At 34.3% G+C, this 24957-nt stretch overlaps 1 protein-coding gene across 2 annotated transcripts in view; it reads right to left on the bottom strand.

Moving 5' to 3' along the window:
* Window positions 1-24957, bottom strand: part of NCAM2 (neural cell adhesion molecule 2) — a 517778-nt gene that overhangs the window by 76743 nt on the left and 416078 nt on the right. For both annotated transcript variants that reach the window (XM_032406278.1, XM_032406279.1), the window contains exons 11-12: window positions 21406-21502; window positions 4548-4721 (exon numbers count right to left, since the gene is read on the bottom strand). In XM_032406278.1, the coding sequence (XP_032262169.1) occupies window positions 4548-4721; window positions 21406-21502 (271 nt within the window). The remainder of the gene's footprint in view (window positions 1-4547; window positions 4722-21405; window positions 21503-24957) is intronic.

The following is a 24957-nucleotide window of genomic DNA, read 5'->3' on the forward strand; positions in this document are numbered from 1 at the left end:
AAACTCTGAAATATGAAAAAATGATGTGGATGGGGAGACCTGAAGCTAGAGGAGCGGCCATGTAATTGTTTTTCTATCAGTTATTGCAGTCTTGTGGAAAATCTCACTGGTACTCAGACAGCTGAGAGCTTTTGCACAGATCTGTAATATAGAAGATTGGATTTGAATGTCCTCACTAGGGAAAGAAGAAAGAGGGAGATTTGATGCTTGGACCCCTGCATGGAGCCAGGAATGTCAAAGTTCTTGGAAGCAAATAAAAGTGTGGGCTAGAAAAAATTTGTTTGGCTTGGCCTTGAACCAAATCCCAATTTGGCAAAGGGGGTTGGATAAGAACTTCTTGAAAATTAGTAACTATAAACCTGCTCTCATAGTACAGAAACTCTCAAATCAAGAAATTAATTTAGGGTGCTCCGATGCTTCTACTTTGGAATGTTCCAGGGCAACTACCTGAAGCAAAAGAATATCTTCTGCGGAAGAACACACCCAAACCCCAGGGCTTGCATGATTCTAGTAAATAGGATTAACAAAATATGAGATCATTTTAAATCATATAGTATACTACTAAACAAGCCACCATGAGTGAGATACTGTTGAGACACACAATGAACTAATATAACTTACATACATTAAAAATATGACCATTAAAATTTTAATAGTTTTAATGGCAGATATAAGTGAATTAAGAATTAGTGAACTAGTAGACAGAACTGAAAAATAACATGGTGAAGGAATGAAACACAATAAAGGTAAAGAGATATGATATTCTAACTTCCCAAATAACAAGTGTAGCATATAACTTGGATTATCAGAACAAATGAACAGAGAGAATGAGGGAAGACATAATATTCATATTCAAGAAGGTAATGATGATGACATTTTCCAGAATTGATGAAAGACATGGATCTTCGGATTGAGGAATACAATGAACCTCAAAGAGAAAAAATAACTCCACATTAGGACAAGCGATTAAACCTCAAGATACCAAATTAAAGTAGATATCACAAAACCAGCTTAAGAAAAGAAGTCAAAATATTTACAAAGAACAACTTCTAGCAGGCTTTAAAATAAGGGAAGACAGAAGAGAGTAAAATTCTCTCTTTAGATTACCAAAAGAAAGTAATTATCAAGTTTGAATTGTATACTCAGCTAAACTATAATTTGAGAACAAAGTCAAACTAAAAAAAAACATTTTTTAAGATACATTTTTTGAGAAATGAATGAAAGCTATGGATCTCTTTTCCATAATATGTGCAGACAATTACAAAGTTGAAGACAATTTTTAAGATTTTCACTATTGTTGAAGCTTGCCCTCTGCTCAAGACCATTGAATTTTCACCCTTAAATCAAGCTGCATCAGAGACCTGTGTACTGGGGCCACATTCTTTAGATCCTTTATAATAATTCTTTTACTAAATTACTCTGTTCTTATATCTTTGTATTGAATTGAAGTACAATGTTCCCATTGAAGCAACTATGTAATCACTTCTCTCTCAATTGTGATCCTTTTTCAAACCACTGATGACTACATCACATAATCTCACAACTCACATGCACACAATATCTAATATACCTGTTCTGGACCCTGTAGTCTAGTCAACCATACATATATGGGGTGGAGTGAAGAAACATGTTTAAAATGTCCAACTTTAGCCATTCTGACAGGTTGTTCTTCTTTCCTTTTTCTCTCCCTCTCCCCCTTCCTGTCCCTTCCTTCTTGCTTTTCTAAGAAGAAACTTCTAAATAACAGTGATATTTCAACTCTCTAATTCATATTTAACTTGGTCAGGCAAATTGCTCCCTAAATTCTCTATATAATTCCTTCCACTAGCTATCTAAAGCACATTGCAACAAACACACGCATTACATGTTATATATATTTAAATTTTATATTATAAAAATTATTTATATATAAGTATAGTTAAAATTATATAAAATACTTACAAATTTTATACATAAAACACACTGATATATATATAATGGGTCATATTCATACTTTACAGGGCAGTAATTTTTGTTCCACTTTCTCAACTCTTAACTGAATAGAGGATAAAAAGTGCATAGCAGTCAACAGTACAGGCTTTGGAATCAGATTTCCTGTTAGGGGTTGAATTTTGGTTTCTCCATTATTTACCCATATTCCCTTACAGATAAGAAGCTAAACTTTATAGTCTCAATTTTTTCCTTTATATAGATAGCCCTCAGCTTCATCCTCTGTAAAACAGAAGATATTGATAATACCAAATTCTTCAGTTTGTGCTCAAAATCTATTGATTTGATTTATTTTCAGTTCTTAACACAGTGACTAAAATAGAATGAATATTTAGGAACTAGGAACTGATTTGTGTCCCTACCCCCCCCAACACACTCTCCCTCCCACCCCCCCGCCCCCATACCCACCCCCACCCACCAATTCATATGTTGAAACCAAAACCTCTAATGTGATAGTATTTAGAGGTGGGTCTTGGGGAATTAGGCTTAGTGAGGTCATGAAGGTGGAGCCCCATGATGGGATCAATGTTCTTATAAGAAGTGGAAGAGAAACCAGGACTTTGAGTATTCTGGTCTCACTGGCAAGCTTTAAGCTGGCCCAGTCTGAAAGCATTGGATATCTCATTCACTTAACTTCCTTGACTGATATTCAAGACTCACCAAACAGGTTTCTGACTCATATTTCCTTTCCTACGTAAAATACTCACAGGTAAAGAATATACCTATTATATATATTCTGAATGTCTAATTTCCAGGACAGTGCTTTCTCATTGTGAATTAGCAAATGTCCTTTCTTATATATCAGTTTTATAAACACAGAAACCTGCTTCTGAGAGATGGATACATGGAGTAACAAAATCAGGTTTTTGAACATGAACAACTCCATCAGATCAAGGCCATTAAAAATCCTTCATGATGTTGCGACTTTGTAAAAAGTCTTGGGAGATTCTATTAACCTTCTTCAGCAGGGTGGAGGGATGAGGTGTGGCAGTACTATTCTGGCAAGTTTAATTTCTCTAATATTCAGCTTTAACATTACTTTTCTTCTTGGTTGTGCACAAACACCCCCACTCTGAGTGTTCTGTAGTGTCAGTAATAATTCATTTTTCTTTCTGTCTCTCACCTTTCATCTCTCTTGTTTTCCCTCTCTTAAAAAATAGAATTCTTGAATCTAGGATAATGGTTTCTTCCATTAGAGTCCCAGAACTCACTTGCTCATTCTTTTGGGATACTATCTTCTCTCCTGAACCACATAGCATTTGCACAAAGAACATTACCTATCCAAATCCTCTTATCATTAAGAGAAATGATAAGGGCTGACATGTTTGGGGGGCATTATTTGAAGCATGTAGTAAATGACTGATGACAGATTGGTGAATATTTCTGGCACTTCTATAAAAAACATATAGTTACTCTCAGTAAAAATGGAACAAGGAGGTGCCAACACTGGTGGCACTACAATGATTTTATCTGTTCTGTTTCTGTTTTCTACTAGGACAATTCTTCACAGGAGGGCTCATGGTTTTCTTCACAGGACAGCTCATGCCTTTTACAGAGCCCTTACACCATACATGTCAGGATCATGCCAGGGCCAGGACCAGCAGAGGAGGGACACTTTGGAACAATAGTGTCCTCACTATTTTCTTTACTGTCCTTTTGGACTATGCAATGTAGTTCTATATCCCAACCAATAGAGTCCCCTCTTATAATTAATTATCATTTCCTAATTTAGCTTCTTCTTTTAATGGGAAAAAAATCACAATTTCACAATGATGAAATTCTATATGTGAAAAGAAGTGCTGTAAATTGTTTTAACTTCTTAGAATTAGCTTATTCTATTACTCAAAATGCCATAATTTATAGGAAAAAGCTCAGTTTTCAAAACATAATTTTGAAATAAATTTTAGTAGACAGATAATTTTTATAGATGGCTTCATAAATATATAAGATTTCTACATTTTACAGTATGACTTTTACAACTACTTACAGAAGAAATCTTACAGATAAATGAAAAACAAACATATTTCAGAATATTCAGCCATCAAATTTGACATGTCAGTAGTTGTTTTTCTACCACCAAGATTCTAAATATTAAATTTTCTCCCCTAAAATTGAACTTTGGTGATTTTGCTAAACTCTTCCATCTTTTTTTTTTTTTTAAAGATTTTATTTATTTATTTAAGACAGAGAGAATGAGAGAGAGAGAGCACATGAGAGGGGGGAGGGTCAGAGGGTGAAGCGGGCTCCCTGCTCGGCAGGGAGCCCGATGCGGGACTCGATCCAGGGACTCCAGGATCATGACCTGAGCCGAAGGCAGTCGCTTAACCAACTGAGCCACCCAGGCACCCTAAACTCTTCCATCTTTATTAAAGATGAAAACTTTCCCACTCTCTATTAAAAGTATTCTCAAGAAGAAAAGGGCAATGGAAATGTCTTCCCAGCCCTACTTTATTAAAAGAAAAAAAAAGTACACATTGAAGAAAAATAAAAACCCAATCACACAAGAACACTGAAGGTCAGCTTGAATTAACCAACATACTTTGAAATCACTGACTCACTTTGAACTCCATGGGAGCGTACTATTTTCCAGGTTTCTGATGCCACTTCTTTGACATCCACTTGATAGTGATGAATAGGCACACCTCCATGGGAGTCCGGCTTGTTGAAAGAAACCTTGGCTGTGGTCTGTGACAGCTCTATAATCTTCACTCCATAGGGACTGGATGGCACATCTACGAAAAAGTGAAAACAAAGGAAATGTAAGCCAGGTAATATGGATGGCCGTTATTAAGACTTAATGGTATCCTGACAATTAGGAATAAAGGAAAATTGCTCCCTATGTCACTTAATATATTTGAATTAGAGAACTTGCATAAACTGCTGAATGATGCTTTCAAATTGCAAGAAAGTATACATTAGTCAATCTTTATAACTATAGAAAATGAAGAGTAAAATATTGATTATCAAATTTCATTGATTGAGGCAATAATTTTACTTCTTCCTTTTCTATACAGTATGGGGATTTTATTTGCATTCAAGGAAAACAAGCTCCTGTTTGTGTGTGTGTGTGTGTGTGTGTGTGTGTGTGAAAGAGAGAAAGGGATGGAGGGAGAATGCAGGTACAATTAAAAATATAAGCAGAAACAAAGACTTGGGGCGCCTGGGTGGCTCAGTCGGTGAATCGGCTGCCTTCGGCTCAGGTCATGATCCCACGGTCCTGGGATCGAGCCCCGCATCAGGAGCCCGCTTCTCCCTCTCCCTCTGCCTGCCTCTCTGTGTACTTGTGCTCTCTATCTCTCTGTCAAATAAATAAATAACATCTTTAAAAAAAAAAAAAAGAAACAAAGACTTTATTGAATCATTAGCATAAATATCTTTTGTGAAGATGTGAGATTTATTTTCTTTTTGTTTATTAAAATTATGTTAATAATTTTGGGGAAAGTGTTAAGTTTAGAGCAAATGTCATTATGAACTAAATAAAACTGGTAACTACCTATTTTAGTTTCACTTATGTATTATTTAGCTAAAATAAAGCTTTATGTGGAATATTTAAGTTGTAATCCTTATATTTTAAAAACAGCTATAAAATCTGTCTTGTGTGTTTTTGTGTCAATCCATTACTCACATTATTTCAAGCTCAATAATGTATCCTGAATGAAACTTTATTTTCCAGTATACAAAACTTTATAAACAATTAGCAAAAATGCTAAAGAGGCAAGAGGAGAAAATAATAGAGAAAAAAGTCTCATGAGGAAATTAATGAAACTTCTACTCCAGAAACATGAAGAATTAGAGGTACGTTAAGTATTGAAGGGATCTCTCTCAGTTTCTCTTTCTCCCCCGCCCTTTTTTTTTTTTTTAAGTAATCTCTACACCCAACCTGGGGCTTGAACTCATGACCCCAAGATCAAGAGTCACACACTCTAGTGACTGAGTCAGCCAGGTGCCCCTCTTCTCTTTCCTTTCAATATCACATTTGAAATAATCATAAAGTTGTAAATTTACATATAATTTACTTAAAGTATATACATATATTATAAAAATATATAAGGGGTGCTTGAGTGGTGCAGTCTGTTAAGCATATGACTCATGGTTTCAGGTCAGGTGGTGATCTCAGGGTCGTAAGATCGAGCCCTGTGTCAGGCTCTGTGCTCAGTGCAGAGGCTGCTTAAGACTCTCTCTCCCTTTGTCCCTGCTCCCTGATCTCTCTCTCTCTCTCAAATAAATAAATAAATCTTTAAAAAAATATATATATATGTAAATATATCATCTCTGAAATTAATTTTGTAAAAACAAAAAAAAAACTTGATTGAAAATAACACATAAATGCAAATCCCTGTTCTGATATAATCAAAGATTCATATAAAAATCTCTAATGGCTATCAAAAGTCAAGTGTGCCTTATATGCTAGACTTGAAAGAGAGCACTGTGGATCACATAAAAATATGCCTTATAAATGGTACTGAGCAAAAGCCAGGAGGGCAGGTTTATGGCCTTTTAGATATGAATATTGTAGAGACATCCAACAGTGTACATTTCAGCTCTAATTAGTAACTGTAAATTATTTGGATATCCTATTAAGTGCATTGTGGGATAACTCTAAGGTTTGGAGATTAATGTGCAGAATACTGATGTATTCCAAGTCATATGACTATTAAAATCTTACCTGGAAATAAAAATTTTAAATGACCTTAAAAATCTATGAAAGTTGCCATACATAAACATTATCATAGTTTCATGCTTCTTTAATCCCAGATTATGACTGTAGGTTCTTTTCATCTGTAGGCTTGACCTAAAGTTTGCATTAAATATATATATATATATATATATATATATATATATATATATATATATTTATATATATATATATATATATGTGTGTATGTATATATGTGTGTATATATATATATAGTATGTATATATATATATATACACCCACACGCTGATTGCTTATAATAAGACTGCCAATTCTTCACCTCATGCCCATTTACTCTCTAATGTCAGCCAGGTCTAAATTGGACATCACAGCAATTATAATCTTCAGTTTAAGAATACATTTAAAAAGGAAAAGTGCTAAGTACTGAAGGGGGGAGGGAGAGATGCCATACATCTCAGGCCCCACCTCTGACCATACATTCAGAATAGACATGGTCCTTGGTTCTTATTCAGACCACAGAGGCATGCACCATTAGCTGAGCTGTGCCCTTGACATGAGACAACCACAGAGAAATGAGAGGCTTTTTTTTGTTAGCACAAAGGTACCATTACCAAAACTTGAGCCAGCGGGTATCTTTATCTAGCCAGATAGTCTATTTTCAGACAGGCTGACTCTTACCCTGGGTTTTCATTTGTATTTATTTTTTGTTGGCCTCCTCTTTCTGTTACCTGACTAAAAGGAAAAACATGCTTATGACTTGCAGCTCTCGGATCTTCCTAAATACTTTTTTTCTTCTACATTCTGATTTTATATGTCCAACCACTTGCTGACTACCAAATTATTCCATACTTATATACATGCATGCATATATATATATATATATATATGTGTGTGTGTGTGTGTGTAACATTGAGAAAAGTGACTGGACTATGCTCAGTCCCCAGGAAATAGATGATGAATTAAACATTTCAGTAATTAAAAATAATATACAAAGGTACAGAACCTATTCAAGTGAATAGGGTCTAATATGCCTAGAACCAATATCTCTAATTCATCCCTCCACTCTCCACTGTTTTATAGTCACGTTCATCCTCAAGTCTATCTCTTATATACATCGCAATAAGTCACAAAGTTATTTTCGTCATTCCCACATCATAATTCTTGTGTTCTACTCTTCCTTCCTGTTTCCACGTTAAGCCCAAATCTTATCTGCCTCTATCTGCAATGATTAGTGGCTCTTGGCTTCCTTTCCTATTGGACATCTCACCAAATTTCAATCCATATGGCATGTAAATGCAAAATCAATCTTTCTAAAGCACCACTCCAATCACGTCACTTCCCTGAGTAGAGTATTCAGAAGCTTCCTCCTCTTTATAACATCAAGCTTAGACTTTTCAGTCTGGCTTTCAATATCTTGAATTATCTAATCTCACTGGGTCTATGCAAACAGAGGATCATATTGTAGAAGACTATCAAACACAGTCCTATGTTTCCAATGGGGCTTGTGGATATTGAATTCCATGCGCAAAGCTCCCATCATTGTCAGCATGTTTTTCTAAACTGCTTCCTAGCACCTTCCATTTCAGTAATTAATGAATGTCACCCATCGCTGAATGAATAGAACAATTGTACAAACACGTGTTTCTTTCTTTATTATTTATTTTCACCTCTACTAGAACCAGCGTAGAGTTAGATGAAGAGCCTGGATATATATCTTCAGAATCTATGGATCCAAAGTCTGGCCTTTCTACTTTTTTTAACTGAAATCTTGGACAAATTCTTTGTATTTTCATCAATATTTTTTCTTACTAAAGTGGAAATTAGAAAAATATCCACTGCTAAGGTTGCTAATAAGGATCAAGTAATGCAATACACAAAACAGAACCTGAGATATACTTAGCAAATGTTAGTCACTGTCATTTTGTTATCTCTCCCTGATAACCACATTCCTGCTATTGCATTATTGCATATCCACAATGTCAATATTTTATTTTATTTTTTTAAACTGAGGTATTATTTATTTATGACATATTTACAGACTTACAAAATTTTTTTTATCCAATACATCATTCTGTGTAGTATCTTAAGAATGAACATCAGATTCTGGGAGTAAAAATTCAAGTGTCTTAATAATTTATGCATAACCCAACATCTTTTGGATCACAAAATACCATCAATCTGGCTTCAGAGAACACAGATCCCTGTGTAGAATTTTTTGTAGTCAAGGAACAAAGTAAATTCAACAACATAAAGTTACTTAGTTGACCCTGAGTGTAATATTTTAGTTAAATGGAAGGTAAGAGATATAACATTGAGGTTCAGCTTAGAGATGTGGAGGGTGTATGATAGCAAAGAATTGGTGCCATTATCTAGGAGCAGGACAAAAACAATCTTTAGCAGACTGTTGTAGGAATTGCTGTATGACCCTGAGCAAATTAATTGCATTGGCTATTAGTTTCCTCATTAAAAAAAAAAAAAAAAAGGTAACAATGTCAACACTAAATTTGCTATTGTGAGGATAAGTTGGTGGATATAAATCACTGGAAAATCATAAATACTATTTTCACTTATTCTTTCTTTAAAAAGGCTGTCAGTGTATAAATAATGTTGATAAACATTTTGATATTTATATATGTGCCTAAAGCCAGAGCTTGATCAAAGTATAAAAGTGAAAACTTCCAAAAAGTCTGCCTTGGTGATTATTTTATCTTGTGAAAGGTAATAAACAATGAAAAAAAAAAAGTCACTCTTCCTCTGACTTTAATGCTGATAAAACAAAATAATGGAATTAAATAAAGAGGAACTATGGGACGCCTGGGTGGCTCAGTCAGTTGGGCGTCTTGGTTTCTGCTCAGGTCATGATCTCTGGGTCCTGGACTCCTCACTCCATGGGAAGTCTGCTTTTCCCTCTCCCTCTGCTCCTCCCTCTGCTTCATGTGCGCATGCTCTCTCTCTCTCTCTCTCTCTCTCAAATAAATAAATAAATAAAATCTTAAAAAAAATAAAGAGGAACTAGCAAGTGAAGTGAAACATAGAGCCTTATTTAAAAAAAAAAGAGCAGGACAATCAGATATATACAGAGATGTTTGAAAACAGATTCAAAATAATATATCAAATATCATATTCCTCTGTCTAACAAAAAAAAAGCATCCCAAAGTAAAGATACACTTTATAAAGTAAAATTCTGAAAGTATATGTCCAAAGATACACATGTGGAAGAAAAGGAAGGGAGCTCATGAATATAATGTGAGTATACATAAGATCGTGGATGAGTAAATGTTTTAGAAACATTTTTAAAGTGGGATGAATCATAGAATTACAAAACAGTATTTCCTTAGGCTTCAGGATACACTGAGATATAATATGTTGGAGACAACAGCAACAACAAAGATTAGCTCTGTGTATGTGTTTTAGCTCTTCACACTCTTCCTCAACTGCATCCACAATTCCCAACAAATATAAATAGATTTCTCAATATCAAGAGTGAAATAGAATTCATCAAGCAAGTTCACTCAAATTGTATCCTATCACTTCTGGATAAACCTAAAATGGAAGGCTATCTTCCTCTTTTTTTGAAGGCCAAACCCTGTATCTTTGAATGTAATTTCTTTAACTTTGCTCTTCTCCAGATCACTGCGTTACCAGAGAGCTCTTCTCTTCCCTTTTGTATTTTTAGTCTTTTGTATTTTTAGTCTTTCTTGTGTCTTATTACCATGAACTATAAAGATCTCTCACATGACACACTTTCTTCAGTCTTACTCTATTCTCAGGTTATAAACTCTTTTTTTTTTTTTTTTTTTTTTTGCTTCCCTGTCACGCTGTTTCAACAAGCTGTTCCTAATTTCTGCCCTAACATCTTTACTTCTGGGAATTTGGTTTTCTCAAACGCTGGGAAGCTGGTGACAAAGGTATGGTTCAGAGTCACGGACTCAGCTCTTTCCCCACAGATGAGGATGTGGTATGGCTAAAGTTAGATCAATTGGAAGAGTTTGATATTTGTCAACCTTCCCTTAAGTGCAAGTACTCAAGTGAGTATTTGGCCAGAATGGTGCTTTAAATCTAGGTAATAGAAATATCTTAGACATTTTCTGTTGACACATCACATCCATTTCTATCATCTAAGCTATTCCCTTTTTCCATGTCCCAGACTTATTTGCTGGTATGGTTTTAAGTGCTATGAAGGTACTCAGGATGAGATGCTTGAGTAAGCCATTTAGAATACTGACGGGGAGGGAACACCACTCCCACCTTTCTGAGGAGGTGCATCGGAACAAGAGGACCTACAGATGTGAATGAAGGCAGAAGCTGACTCCCTACTCCACAGGCTATTCACACAGTTTCTGTAACGGGGTGGCTCTGAAGTCAACAGAGGGGTAACTTGGCAGTCGGGTTTCCTGACCTCCAGTTAGCAGTTGCAGACCACCTCTGAACTGCACTTTGTTAATTTGTGACCCGAAGCCAAAAGACTGGTGACTCTCTTGTCTTCCCTTTCCTCTGCCTTTTCAATGATTTTATAACCACCCAACTGTCAATATTAAGTTCTTCTCTGCTTGGTTTCTTTGTCAGTCTCCATCTGATAAAAGACCCAAGTATTAAGGGAATTGTCACATAAAGGATTGACCTTTCTGGATTCAGGAAGACTCTGTAATGTGCGATATCGTATCAATTGCATGCACCTTGGGGACTATGCTAAGATGGGTTCCATCTGCTTCTGCTCTGAGTGGTCACTTTATTTCCAATAAGATTTTGTACATATTTTTCCTATTTCAATTGTAAACTTAATCTAATATAATAGCAAACTTGCAACACATCTAAAACCTTATAAATTTCTTATTTCACTACCTATCTGGTTTTCTCCAATTGCCAAATCTAAAAGCATTGTTCTCCTGATCTTTTCACAACACTTGATCACACATTTTTAAAATTTCCTTCATACAGTGGTTATATTAAGTTTCTGAATAATTGTTTTTCATTGTATTTGTTCCTATATTTTTAAGTCCAACGATTAACCTGAGGTAACCCAGGGATCTCTCCTTAATTAAATCATTTTTACCTCTAATAGCCTCCATTGAAGTGCTCATTTACTCCTGAGGTATAAGTGGAAATTACTTCCCTCTATAATACTCACAAGTCATGGACTCCCATATCCCATTATTAATAAGGCATTTCAACTATGACTAATAAACAAATTAAATAAAACATACTAAATCCTTTATACATTCAATAATTCATCTAAACTTACTACAAGCCAGGCAGTTTTCTATGTTGGGGGTAAAAGTGAGATAGCAATCCCTACTCTTATGATGGTTACATTGTAATTACATAAAAGTAATTATATACATAAATTATTTATTGTAAATACTGTGGTCAAAAATTGAGCAGGCAAGGGAGATAGTTGAGGGGGATAGGGATGAAAGTTGAAGTGTTGTAGTATTAAAAATAAAATAAGACAAAATCAGAGGAGACTCTTAACTATAGGAAACAAACTGAGAGTTGCTGGAGGGGAAGTGGGGAGATGGGGTAACTGGGTGATGAGCATTAAGGAGGGCACTTGATGTAATGAGCACTGGGTGTTACATGTAACTGATGAATCACTAAACTCTATCTCTGAAACTTATAATACATTATATGTTAATTAATTGAATTTAAATAAAATTTTAAAAAAAGAAAAAAAGAAATTGGGTGAACAAGAATATCTTTGCTAAAAAAGGTAATATTTAACCAAGGACCTAAAGGAAGGAAAAAAAAAAAAAAACTTATGGAAATGCTAGGAAGAGAAAATAGTAAGTATAAATATGAGCTATGCCTTGGGTTTTTAAAGAAGGGGGATGATCTGTGCAGAACATGACGAAGGTGGGAGAAAGGAGAGAAAGGTCAGAGAAGCCAAGAAAGGCAGGTTAAGAAGAAACACTGTGAAGCCTCACAGGCCTTTATAATCATTATGGCTTCATCCCTGGGCAAAATGTTAAGCCACCAAAATGCTTTGAGCAGAAGAGAATATGGTTTTTGTTTGTTTATTTGTTTGTTTTTGTTTTTAAAGAAGTTCTCTTGTTTTTTATTTATTTATTTTTAAACTATACTCTAAGGGGGCATAGGCCAAAGCAGGAAGACCAGTTTAGGGATTTATGGAACAATCTATATTAAGAGCAAAGCAAACCGAACAACCAAACAAATAAAAAAAACAGAATACAGAATTTGATTTCATGAAACCAATGAGACTCTTAAAATACCTTGCCAATAGAATCAACAAGACTCATCAAAGGGTTAGGCCTGAGTAAATAAGTAGATTCAAGGATGACTGAAAAGGGACAACTGAAAAGGGTCAGTTGCCATTTACTGAGATGGAAAGAATACCAAAGGAAGATATGTAGGGGTGAATATAGGAGATTGGCTTTGGCTATCTGGACATCTGGACATTTGCATTGCCTATAAAACATCTAAACGGAGAGGGAATTAAGCAGTTGGATATAAAAGTACAGCATTCAGGGAAAAGATCCAAGCTGAAGATATATATTGGGGTTACAGGTGGAATACAGGTAGTATTTAAATCCATAAGAATTTAGTATATAAAGGATATGAGTTTATATAAAACAAAAAGAGATCCAAAAATTGAGGCATGGTGATTTTTAACAGGTCAGAGATTTATAACAACTAGCAAAAGATACCAAGCAGAGTCCAGTGAGGAAGAAGGAAAACCAGAAAAGGATGGTGACATGCTAGCTAAGTTAGAGGTTGGAGAGATGATTCAAGGAGAAAGAAGTGATTAACTGGTTAATATTCTGGCACTAGATCACGAAGTATGAGGATTGAGAATGGGCCCCTGGATCGAGCATGAAAAAGCTCAACGGATACCTTAATAATAGCTTTTATAGAGCAGTAAAGGTAAAAACCCAACTGGAAGAGTTTGTGACAGAATGAGAGGAAAATAATTAGGCACAGCAAATATAATCAATTCTTTTGTGAAGTTTATTTATTAAGGAGGGGGAGGAGGCAGAGAAATGATGCAGTGGCCAGAAGAATTTATAAGGTCAGGATGATTTTTTTAAGATAAGAATTATTTTCCACCACAGAAATAAAAAGCTTGCTTTTTCTTTTTTACCCTGCCACCCACAGAACAAAAGAAAAGCAATCCATTTGCTGTTATACACACACACACACACACACACACACACACATATATACATATGTATTAAGAATATAATATATATTCTATTATCTCCCTTTCTGGAACAGTGGACATTAAGATGTTTGAGTTTACACTTATAAATTTTAGGCTAATTAGAGAAACATGGAAACTGACAATTGACCCATACCCTATGCCATCTTGAGATCAGTCTCTATGGTGCTACCAACATAGGATTGTGCTGCTTTATAACTAAAAGCTCCAAACTTCCCTTGCTATATACATGATGTAGGCGAATGTAAACATGCTAAATGTTTTTAAGGACATGCATAATTTGACCACCTCACTACTTTCCTGTTCTCATCACCATCATTGATCCCCTCAAACCTCCAGTTTGGCCTCCAGTCTCCTGGTTACTGTAGGGACCATGCCGTTTCACAGCATGGTACCCTTGATTCTTGCCATTTCTCCCTTTCTTTTCAAAGGATCTGTTTCTACTCAGTCTTTCAGACTGAACTCAGAAGTTGACACCTATCTGAAACCCTCCCCGAGAATTCCAAACAGAATTCAATTTTTTGTTCCCAAGCATTTCACCTACATTTCTACTGCAACCCTTTCTTGTGTACTCTAACTTCAATGTAAAGATCAGAGGCCATATATTACTCATCTCCTGATTCCCAAGGTCTAAAACAGTGCCTGGTACTTACTAGAAACTCATTATACACATGTCAAGTGTGAACTGATTAAAAATTGATGCAAGCAGGGCTCCTTGAAAATAATATCTAGCTATCCTAATTTCCTTTTTTTTTTTTTTCCAGAGGAGCAGGGGAATTACAAAATTAAGCTGATGCCATACATGGTTTCTGAAGACATGCAAAAGTTTGTCTCCTAGTTTTGGAAAAAAGAGCAAGATGTATACTTTTACAGGCTAGATAATAAAACTGATCATGTAAGAGAAACTTGGCTTTGTATTCAGTTGAAGAAAGTCTGTTTCCAAATGAACCAACTTTCAACTGCTTTCAAGTTTTATGTAACAAGGGTCTGGATAAAATATGATTCAGATATAAGGACACGCAGATTGACTATAATTCCATAAATACAGAATTCTGTTCAATTGATCCAGGTTAGACTGTAAGCAGGTTTCTATTCTCAAACATAACTTGATAGACTTCTCCATGACTTAGGTGAAAATACAGATGATCACAGTTCATGTTATTTTTGAATTAAGTTGATCCTGGAAAGAGGGCTAAAACATTGGATTTGACAGGGTCTCAGTAGGTTAAAAAGATGTGTCCAAATGGACAAGATGAGATTTAATAGGGATAAATACAGGGTCCTGACTGAGGTTAAAATAAAAATCAATTGTGAAGCACAGCATGCGAGAACTCACTTAAGAGCAGTTTGTGTGAAAAAGATACAGGACTAGAAGGAAAAAGTGGCAAAATCACATGAAATTTTGTATCCTTTAATAGAAATATAGTGTCCACTATAAGTGAGGTCATTATCCCACAATCAAGTTTTACTATGCATTGGTTTATAATGTCTAAATCTATGTATTTTTTTTCCCTAGACCTATGTCTTATATCTAAAGAGACATTTAACAAACTGATTTTTAGCCAAAGAAAAGTGATCAGTATGAACTACAGCTTGGCCATAATAGTAGCTAGCTAATATTTATTGAGTACATGCCCTGTGCTGGTGCTTTGAATTCATTTTCTCACTTAGTCTTCACACAATTCTGATCAGGTGGATCTTGGAATGGCTTCTGTAGAGCACTGAGACCCCCTTCAGGATGGAAGCACCCATTCCCAATGTGAGATATGTTGCCTGCCAGCTTACAGCAGAGTCCCTCCCCTAAAAGTGCTCAGGAGAAGGTGACTTTATCAGAAAAACCTATCACCTAATGAGGCAAATGGGAACTCATCATATTAAGATTTAATATGAAAAAGTTTACAGTTAAGAGTTAAATATAACAAAGATGAAATGAAGTAAGAAAGTTAAAATTATGAATGAAATCATTTGATAATGTTTAAAAGTTAGATTAAAAGTCTTTGGACAAAAACTATAAAAAATACACATATACATATATAGACTGCCTTGTCAGATCATGATCTATTAGAAGTAGAAAACTATAAGGAAGGAATGATAATTGTTAACTATATGGTTGCAATTTGATTTACCTTTATGTATTCTACATCTTTAATTTGCTCCAAGACAGGTATTTAAATCGAAAAAGAAATACGTTTTCTAGCTAGAAAAAAAGATTATCACCCTAAGAAGTGCACTTGAAAAAAAAAAAATTCATGAAGAAGTCTTTTTAAAAAAAACAACTCTCAGTGGCGCCTGGGTGGCTCAGTCGTTGATCGTCTGCCTTCGGCTCAGGTCATGATCCCAGGGTCCTGGGATCTAGCCCCACATCGGGCTCCCTGCTCCGCGGGAAGCCTGCTTCTCTCTCTCCCACTCGCCCTGCTTGTGTTCCCTCTCTCGCTGTGTCTCTCTCTCTGTCAAATAAATAAACAAAATCTTTAAAAAAAAAAAAAAAACTCTCTGTCCCTGTCTTCATCTAATTGTATTTGTATTTGATATTTCAATAAAAAATTAATATAACAAAATTGGTTATCAAACACACATGGGAAATATCTGATATTTCCCATGTAATTGTAGTTTTCTAAAGATAAAGTGAAATATCCAGCTCACAAATATAAGTGGTGTTTATATGCCAATTTCCACACACTACTATACCATACACTTCCATATCCTGCCAAATAAAGACTACACCACCATTGTTAAGAACAGTACTATCATCATACTTATTATACTTATTATTATACTTATTATATATATCATACTAATTATATTTATTATTATATTTTAAAAAGGTGTCTAAATAAACTACTGAATTTTAGAGTAAAAATTATACCTTCATATTCGAAAACACAAGTTGTCTGCGAATCAATGATTATTTAATATGCAAAAATTCTTTTTAATATTTTAAAACCATTTATAAGATCACATATAGAAATTATATATACACACACATAAAAGATTGGATTTTTTTTATCACGAATGCTATCTATATTCACAAGTTATGTTGCTTTTCTTAAGCTACTATATCTTAGGTGTATTTGTTTATTGGCCTTAGTTTCCTTTTTTTCTTTTTTTTTTAGTAGGCTCCATGCCCAGTGTGGAGTCCAACGCAAGGCTTGAGCTCACAACCCCAAGATCAAGACCGGAGCTGATTTCAACCGACTGAGACACTCAGGTGCCCCTATTCTTTTTTAAAAATGTAATTTCATATTTATAGAAAATTTGTAAGTAGTGCACAGAACTTATCTTTTTAATGTGAGCCATTTAGAGTAAGCTGACATGGTGCCAACTTTAGTGTGTATTTACTATAACAAAACACTCTCCTACATAAGCTCTAGAAAACAATTAAATTACTATCTAATCCAAAGATTACAATCGAATTTCACCTATCATCCCAGTAATGTCCTTTATAACAAAAGATGCAGGCATGGCATTTATTTGTTATATTCATCTTTACTGTCTTTTAATATAGAAAGTTTCCTTAATCATTCCTTTGCACGGCTTTGACACTTTGAAGGCTGGTTATTTTGTAGATGGTACCTCAATTTGGATTTGTCTTCTCTTTCCTCATACTAGATTCTGATTATGCACTTTTGGCAGGAAAATTACAATTGTTATTCTGTGTTCTTCTCATTGCCTATTTCTGGTAGCACCCAAGTTTAATTTTCTCATTAATGGAGATGTTAATTTTGATTACTTAATTAAAGTAGGATGTGGTAAGCTTACAACTATAATGTTGCTGTTTTTCTCTTGTAATTAAAAAATAATTTGGAGGTAGGCACTTTAAAAGTATTTCCATTTATTTATTTATTTATTTTGTCATCTAACTTGCTAATTTTTTTCTCAACATATACCTGCTTTAGCAACCACTGATGCCCCTCAGGTGAATTCATTTGTATTATGGTATTTGTTAAAAATGGTTGATGGATGTTTTTGGCATGTGTCTTTTTTTTTTTTTTTTTTAATTTCTTTTCTGCCTGGCACAACACATTGTTCCAGGCTTATCTTGTACTTTCTTTGTCCTACTCCTGGAATCAGCCACTTTTACAAGAAACCCTGGTCACTTTTAGTAAGGAACAGAATTAGAAACCAAGACATGGTTGCCAGCCATGTATGTTCTTTGCTGTTGAGGTGTTGGAGCTCCCAAATCCTCTCAGTGGATAGAGCTAGCTCAGAAATAGTTTTCTTTTCTTTTTATTTTTAATTTCAAGTTTTTATTTAAATTTTAGTTAGTTACCACATACAGTAAAATTGGTTTCAGGTGTAGCATTTAGTGACTCATCACCGACATATACAGAAATTGTTTTCTGAGTAAGATTCCTGACAACAAGAAGTTCCTTGTAGAAATGGCTGAATACACACAAACACACACCTTAACTTATTTTCTTCTTTCTATATCTATCTACATACATTAAAACCAGATTTAACACCAGTAACTCCAATACCCAACCATTACCCCAGGGTCATTCTAGTTTTTGTATTTTTATATAATCATGGATGTTACTTACCCATACGTTTGCAGCAATGAATCATCCATCACTGCCCCCACCACTTTACTTGGACCCCTCCTTACACTGATTAAGTTCCGACATTCTTCTCCGGTTTGCTGTTTCTGTCTGGGCACATGCAAATCCTTCTCACCTGCCTGGACTCTAACACCCCACACTAGATCACTGAACCCCCCTCTAGTCTATTAACTCTGCTGAGGGTCTGACCCCTTATGGTAGGCTTCTGCATACAGATGTCTCCTTCACTCAGATGTAAGACTTAATTATAAAGGAGGTAAAAAAGGAAGAAAAGAAGGAGGGAAAAGGAAAAGGAAAAAGATTTTGGAAATAAAGGAAGTTAAAAAGGTAGCTTTTTCCTGTATTTTTCTCTGAATATATAGCACATAATTTCATATGCAATTGTCACTGGTTTAATGTATTGCCCTTTTAAGTCAAAGTAATCTGCTACAGTATAAAATACCACATGCTGGGGCGCCTGGGTGGCTCAGTCGTTCAGCGTCTGCCTTCTGCTCGGGTCATGATCCCAGGGTCCTGGGATCGAGCCCCGCATTGTGCTCCCTGCTCAGCGGGAAGCCTGCTTCTCCCTCCCCCACTCCCCCTGCTTGTGTTCCCTCTCTCGCTGTGTCTCTCTCCGTCTCTCTCCGTCTAATAAAAAAAATCTTGAAAACAATAAAATACCACATGCCAAATGATCTGGACCTTTTACTAGGTCGGATAGGCCAATGAGATATTGAGCTGTGATACTGACATCTATTTTGAAATATTTAAATTTCTACATAACATTTCTCTTACATTTTATTTAAAATCACCTTGCACTTCCATTGTTCAAATTCTTCAGGAAAGACTAAATTTTGTAAGCATTAAATAAAGAATTCCCATCAAAGGAATAATGTTTATAAATGCTGATGTTTAAACGTATGTTTCCCATCTAAGGCTCAGGGTCTAATTTATTTTTATATCTCTGTTACAATTTCAGTTGAACCTACCTCTTCCGAAACAAATTTTAGGTATGTATTTGTCACAAAATTTTGAAATATTAGAAAAGTTGCAGTATTCAAGAAATATTTCCAATAACATTTTAGCTGTTAGCTTGAGTGAACATTTTCTATTTTCTTTTTTATGGTTAGGTTGAGGGAAACTCATTAAGTTAATATCTTCATTAGAAGGATAGGTATCAAACATATTTTTCAATGAAAAATGTTACAGTAAGAAATGTGAGCTCTGCAGGTATACAGACATTAAATATTTCCTGAGAATTTCTTTTTTTAAGATTTTTTATTTATTTATTTGACAGAGAGAGAGAGAGAGAGAGAGAGACAGCGAGAGAGGGAATACATGCAGGGGGGAGTAGGACAGGGACTAGCAGGTTTCCGGAGGAGCAGGGAGCCCGATGCAGGGCTCGATCCCAGGACCCTGGGATCATGACCTAAGCTGAAGGCAGATGCTTAGCGATTGAGCCACCCAGGTGCCCCATTTCCTGAGAATTTAATAAGATATCAAAATCTCATGAATATAATATTCTATTTTTCATATTTTTTCTAGAATTACAAGCACATGAAAATTTTTTAAAAATCTGGTCATTAATAAGTTTACCTAATAGACACAAACTTACATCATTTGTAAGAAAGTAATGTAAAATATATATTAGTATTAATATAATTGCATATACATATATTGGTCACATATTTAGTTATTATTTATAAAAAAGGTTCATACTAATTACAAGAAAATTTGCCTAATTTCCTGAGGCTTGGAATTAATGTGAGTAATGAATGCTTCTGATCAGTACAGATCATGCTCACTTCAATTTATTATCCATGAATTTTGATATGACTCAGCACATTTCATTTTCCTAGAATTTAATTGCTTATGTAATGGTTTATTCATATGCCTAAATGTGGATAGTCTACTTCCTATGATTTTCATTGAGATTAATTTTCTAAAGAACTCATGGTAGGTGATATTCATTATTTCCTTTCTTCCTTAATCCCTCCCTCCTTCCTTTTCTCCCTAAATTCCCTCTAATCTCAATATTTTCTTCCCTAAAGCCCTTTCGCACAATCCCTTCTCTGGTGTAGCACAACCTGAAGTGGAGAGAAACAGATTTCAGGTACATAATAATTTGAGTATTATTAGCTTTGTAAACTTTTAAATTTCCCTTTGGTCTTTACAACTAATGACATGGTTTACATATTAACACAAGTAAATATATTTTGTAACTTAATATAAAATTATAGTTATATACTAGAACTCTACTTAGAAAACATTTAAAATATTTTCATGGAAGCTACTTATTCTATTAAAACATAACATTACAATAATTTTCTGATATTTCTCTACCTAGTCTTAAAAGGCAATGAATCATGTTTTTGTATCTTCTGACCTATGCAAAATATACTACAATGTATATTTTCAGACTTCCAATTGGTCTTGTAAAAACATAAAGCAAATTCTAGAAATATATATGTGTGTGTTATATATAACTTTATATAACTAAAAACATAACTGGATCTCTAGTTAAAATGAATGTATCTACATGTTACTATTTTGATATCTTTAAGCTTTTGGGGAACAACTAGAATGCTTTCACATACAAAATGCAACAGCCTTCAGTGCAAGTTTTATAACTCTAAATTTTCTATTTATCTTAAAAATAAGCTTATTATTTGTACTTTCAAGTTTAGGATTTTAAAATAGATTAATTTTAGTTTATTTTATCTCAAGATGTCTTTTTAATTTTTTTGATAGGATTCTTACTTAGCATAAAATATAATTTGCTTTCTTAAAATATACCTCTTCTACTTCTTTTATAGATAGCTCACTTGTAAAGTTGGGGGATTAGAATCAGGGTTTAAATCAATCATGATCACTAAATGTATTCTAAGTCCTCACTATCTATCTGTCAGATGCAACTGTTCTAAATTTTTAAGCACTGGTTCATTCTTCCTAATAATAACCTGTATCGTGATTTATTAAAATGTAAAGCTATTTGCTTATAGATATATTTTATGAGATCTTATAAATTATTGTGCTATACTTACCAGCCAAAGCAAGAATATATTCTTGAAATCTTGTTCCTATACGGTTAGTAGCTGTGCAATTATATCGTCCAAAGTCATTGTCAGATGTAGGTGCTATCTAAAATAATCATAATAATGAAAGTTTAACAATTTTAAAACAATATCATGGAAGTTTTAAAATAGACTCTAGTATTCCTACCAACTTCACCCATGTTCAATTATTCACAACTTCTTGCCATACTCTTTTTTTTTTTTCTGTATCAAGTAAGCATCACACCCTTTTAAAATGTAATATACGAACCTATATTTCCACAGCACTAGGCGAGGTATAGCTTAACTATTAATTTATGCGGTAGACAAATGCCACCATTTTATTATATCTATTGAATAGCAAAATCATTAGATATTTGGTATGTAAAGCTCATAAAGTAGTACACAGTTGGAAAAATATATATTCTGCAATTGCCGCAGACATGAACTTTTTAGCCTAAAGTCAAGCAGATTTAAAGTTCACGACAGGCTGGAAATACATTAGTTTTTTTTCCCCTCTCATGATTTTACCGAATATAAAATATTAATGAAGGATGAAGACTCATTCTAAAAAAAAAACAACAACAACAACAAAAAAAAAACTTCCCATTTTGCAAGAAATTGTTTCCTTGTGTAGCAATCCCTGTAGACAGGCACATTATCTTGATGGCTAATAATAGTATCTTGCCTCCATTTCTGTTCAATTTCTATCATTCTTTTTCAGTTTAGATGGAAAATAGCTGACCTCAGCCCTTACGCATTTGAAATCCGTAATTAAGTTAACCTTTCAGAAATCCATTGCTGAATGTTGGGGCCAACTCTGTAATTCTAATGTACCGAAATTCTGAAGTATCAATGCAGGAAAGAGATTTGATGATAGTAATAGATACAATTTTCAATCCCAGTAACTATTATTAAGAGAGAATATGCTTACAACAAGAGTTGCTGTTAATTTCAACTCTATCCCAAAAGGGGGGAAAATGATTTCGTGGTAATGGGAGGCTATTAACTAAAAGTGCAATTTTGAGGTCCGTTGAAGATGGTAATTCTGAAAAAGTACAAAAAAGCTGTGTCACTCATTCTCTGGTTAGCTGTCTATCTAGGAATAGATCATAAGTTTAAGAATTAGAGGCTTTAACCATTCTTATGTAAGTACTCCTGAGTGATTAAAACATTCATTTTTCTCACATTCAGCTTTTAATAAACCAGGGTAATTTAACTTAAAAATAATTTTACTAGTGAGAAAGGAATCTGCCCCCAAAATTTCTACATTTTACAGGCATAGGAGAGTTATTTGTATAGTCCATAGGGAACAATGTGCACTGAATTGATAAAAGGCAGACAGGGTGGCCATGACAAAGAATCAGGACTATTGTGCGGCCCCTCAATATTAAAAAAGTAATTTAAATATAGCCAGTTTCATTGGAACAGCTTTTAAAAGGCTCAATTCAGGGTTTTTTCATTTATTTGTTTGTTTTCTGCTCCTGGGAGTTCACTTATTAAAAGTTAAAAGTTTTACAGTTTTATCCGAAATAATTTCTTTATCATGTTGTATGATTAACAAATATAGAAGACACCCCAGTAGCACAGATTATTAAAAAAAACAAAACAAAACAAAACACAGACTTCGATATAACCTGGCCAGATCATGTGCCCTGCAGCATATTTGGTGTGTTCTAGGAAAACAATATGAATACAACGTGCAATGGTGGCTTTATGCCCAATCCCAGCACAATGAAATGACAGGTAATTTTATAAAAAATAAAATATTATATAACAAATGTATATTCTAAAGCTTTAATTTAAAAATATTTAAATGTTTAAAATATACCAATTATTGCTGATATTTATCCAGGAAGTGCTAGAAACATCTATATATGACACCAATTTTTCACATTTTAATATGCAGTTAAAATAATTCAAGATTACTTAAGATACTGGGCTTTAATAGTACATAACAGATTTTATTTATTTATTTGACAGAGAGAGACACAGCGAGAGAGGGAACACAAGCAGGGGGAGTGGGAGAGGGAGAAGCAGGTTTCCCGCGGAGCAGGGAGCCCGATGCGGGGCTCGATCCCAGGACCCTGGGATCATGACCTGAGCCGAAGGCAGATGCTTAACGACTGAGCCACCCAGGTGCCCTGGGAGTACAATGTTAATAAAGGAGTTCACTAGTCTTTTTCCTAAACTTTCACAAACTTCATTTCCTCTTTCTATGTGTTCCATGGTAATAAAATCATATATTTAATAGTTAGCATTTTACTTAGGACAAGGAACAACCATACAGATGATCAAAAGCACAATATTATTCCAATTAGCCTATTAGAAAGTTCCTACATCAATTTTTACCCATATATTAAAATGTTGGCTTATTACCTCCAGAAATGAACAGGAAAAAGAAAATGGATGACCTTTACAGATGATTTTACTGGCACCACTCCGAAAGATTTATAGAATATTTTGCTATGTTTTAAAATTTATAAATTTAAAAGATTGAATATATATATTTACTCAATGAAAAAGGAAAAACTTTAAAAATAAATTCAAGAAATCTGTCATTGACCAATTTATCAATTGCAAACTTAATTTTTGTATGTTGTATTATATGTTCTAAGAATTAGCAATTGTGTGACTATTATAATTATTACTATCCTAAGCAACTATGTATGCTATTAATTCAAAATTAGTAATGTTTATCATTGGTTTTTATTTTTGTAGTTACTGTTATTTTGTTTTATTTTAAGTTGTATTAGCTATCCGTTAGTTATTTAATTCAGGATTTTGATTTAATTTTAAAAAAATAGTATACCCATAGAAAGTGTATGTTCAAGGTCAAAGCTTTAGCCAACAGATCATGTGGCATGTATGAACAAAAACTGCTTAGTTTTCACTTTGGGTTGGAGAGGAATGCTATTTAGGCAGAAGATTAAATAGCATGAGAGCTTTATATGAATAAAATATTTAAATATAAAATGTTTAAAATATTTAAATGTCAGATTTGTAACACGTTGCTTGACACTGACTATGAAGAATTATGAGCTATCCCAGAAACTGAAAGGTGGTAAAATGAACTAAAGCAGAAATTACAGATTAGTCTGTCACTTAAACATGAACTTAAATCTACCTGTTACGGAATTAATTGTGTCACCCCACAAAATTCATATGTTGAAACCCTAACTTCTAATGTTTTTGGAGATACAGTCTTTAAGCGAGTAACTGAGGTTAAATGAGTTCATAAAAATGGGCCCTGATGTCCTTATAAGAAGACAAGACACCAGAGCTGTCTCTTTATGTGCACAGAGGAAAAGCCATGTGAGTGCATGGTTAGAGGGCACATCCCCCACCCAAGGACAGAAGTTTCACCAAAACCCAACCCTCTGGACTTCTAGCCTACAGAAATATGTGGGGGGAAAGAGGTTACTTTGTTTAAGCTACCCGGTCTGCGTTATTCATTATGGCAGCCTGAACACACTAACACAGTGCCCAAAACCGAAGTTAAACCTAACAGTTTTTTATTAGTTAAATACCTAAGTTTTAGGT

The sequence above is a fragment of the Phoca vitulina genome, unplaced genomic scaffold (genome assembly GCF_004348235.1).
Source record: "Phoca vitulina isolate PV1807 unplaced genomic scaffold, GSC_HSeal_1.0 scaffold8, whole genome shotgun sequence".
In the NCBI taxonomy this organism is placed as follows: Eukaryota; Metazoa; Chordata; class Mammalia; order Carnivora; family Phocidae; genus Phoca; species Phoca vitulina.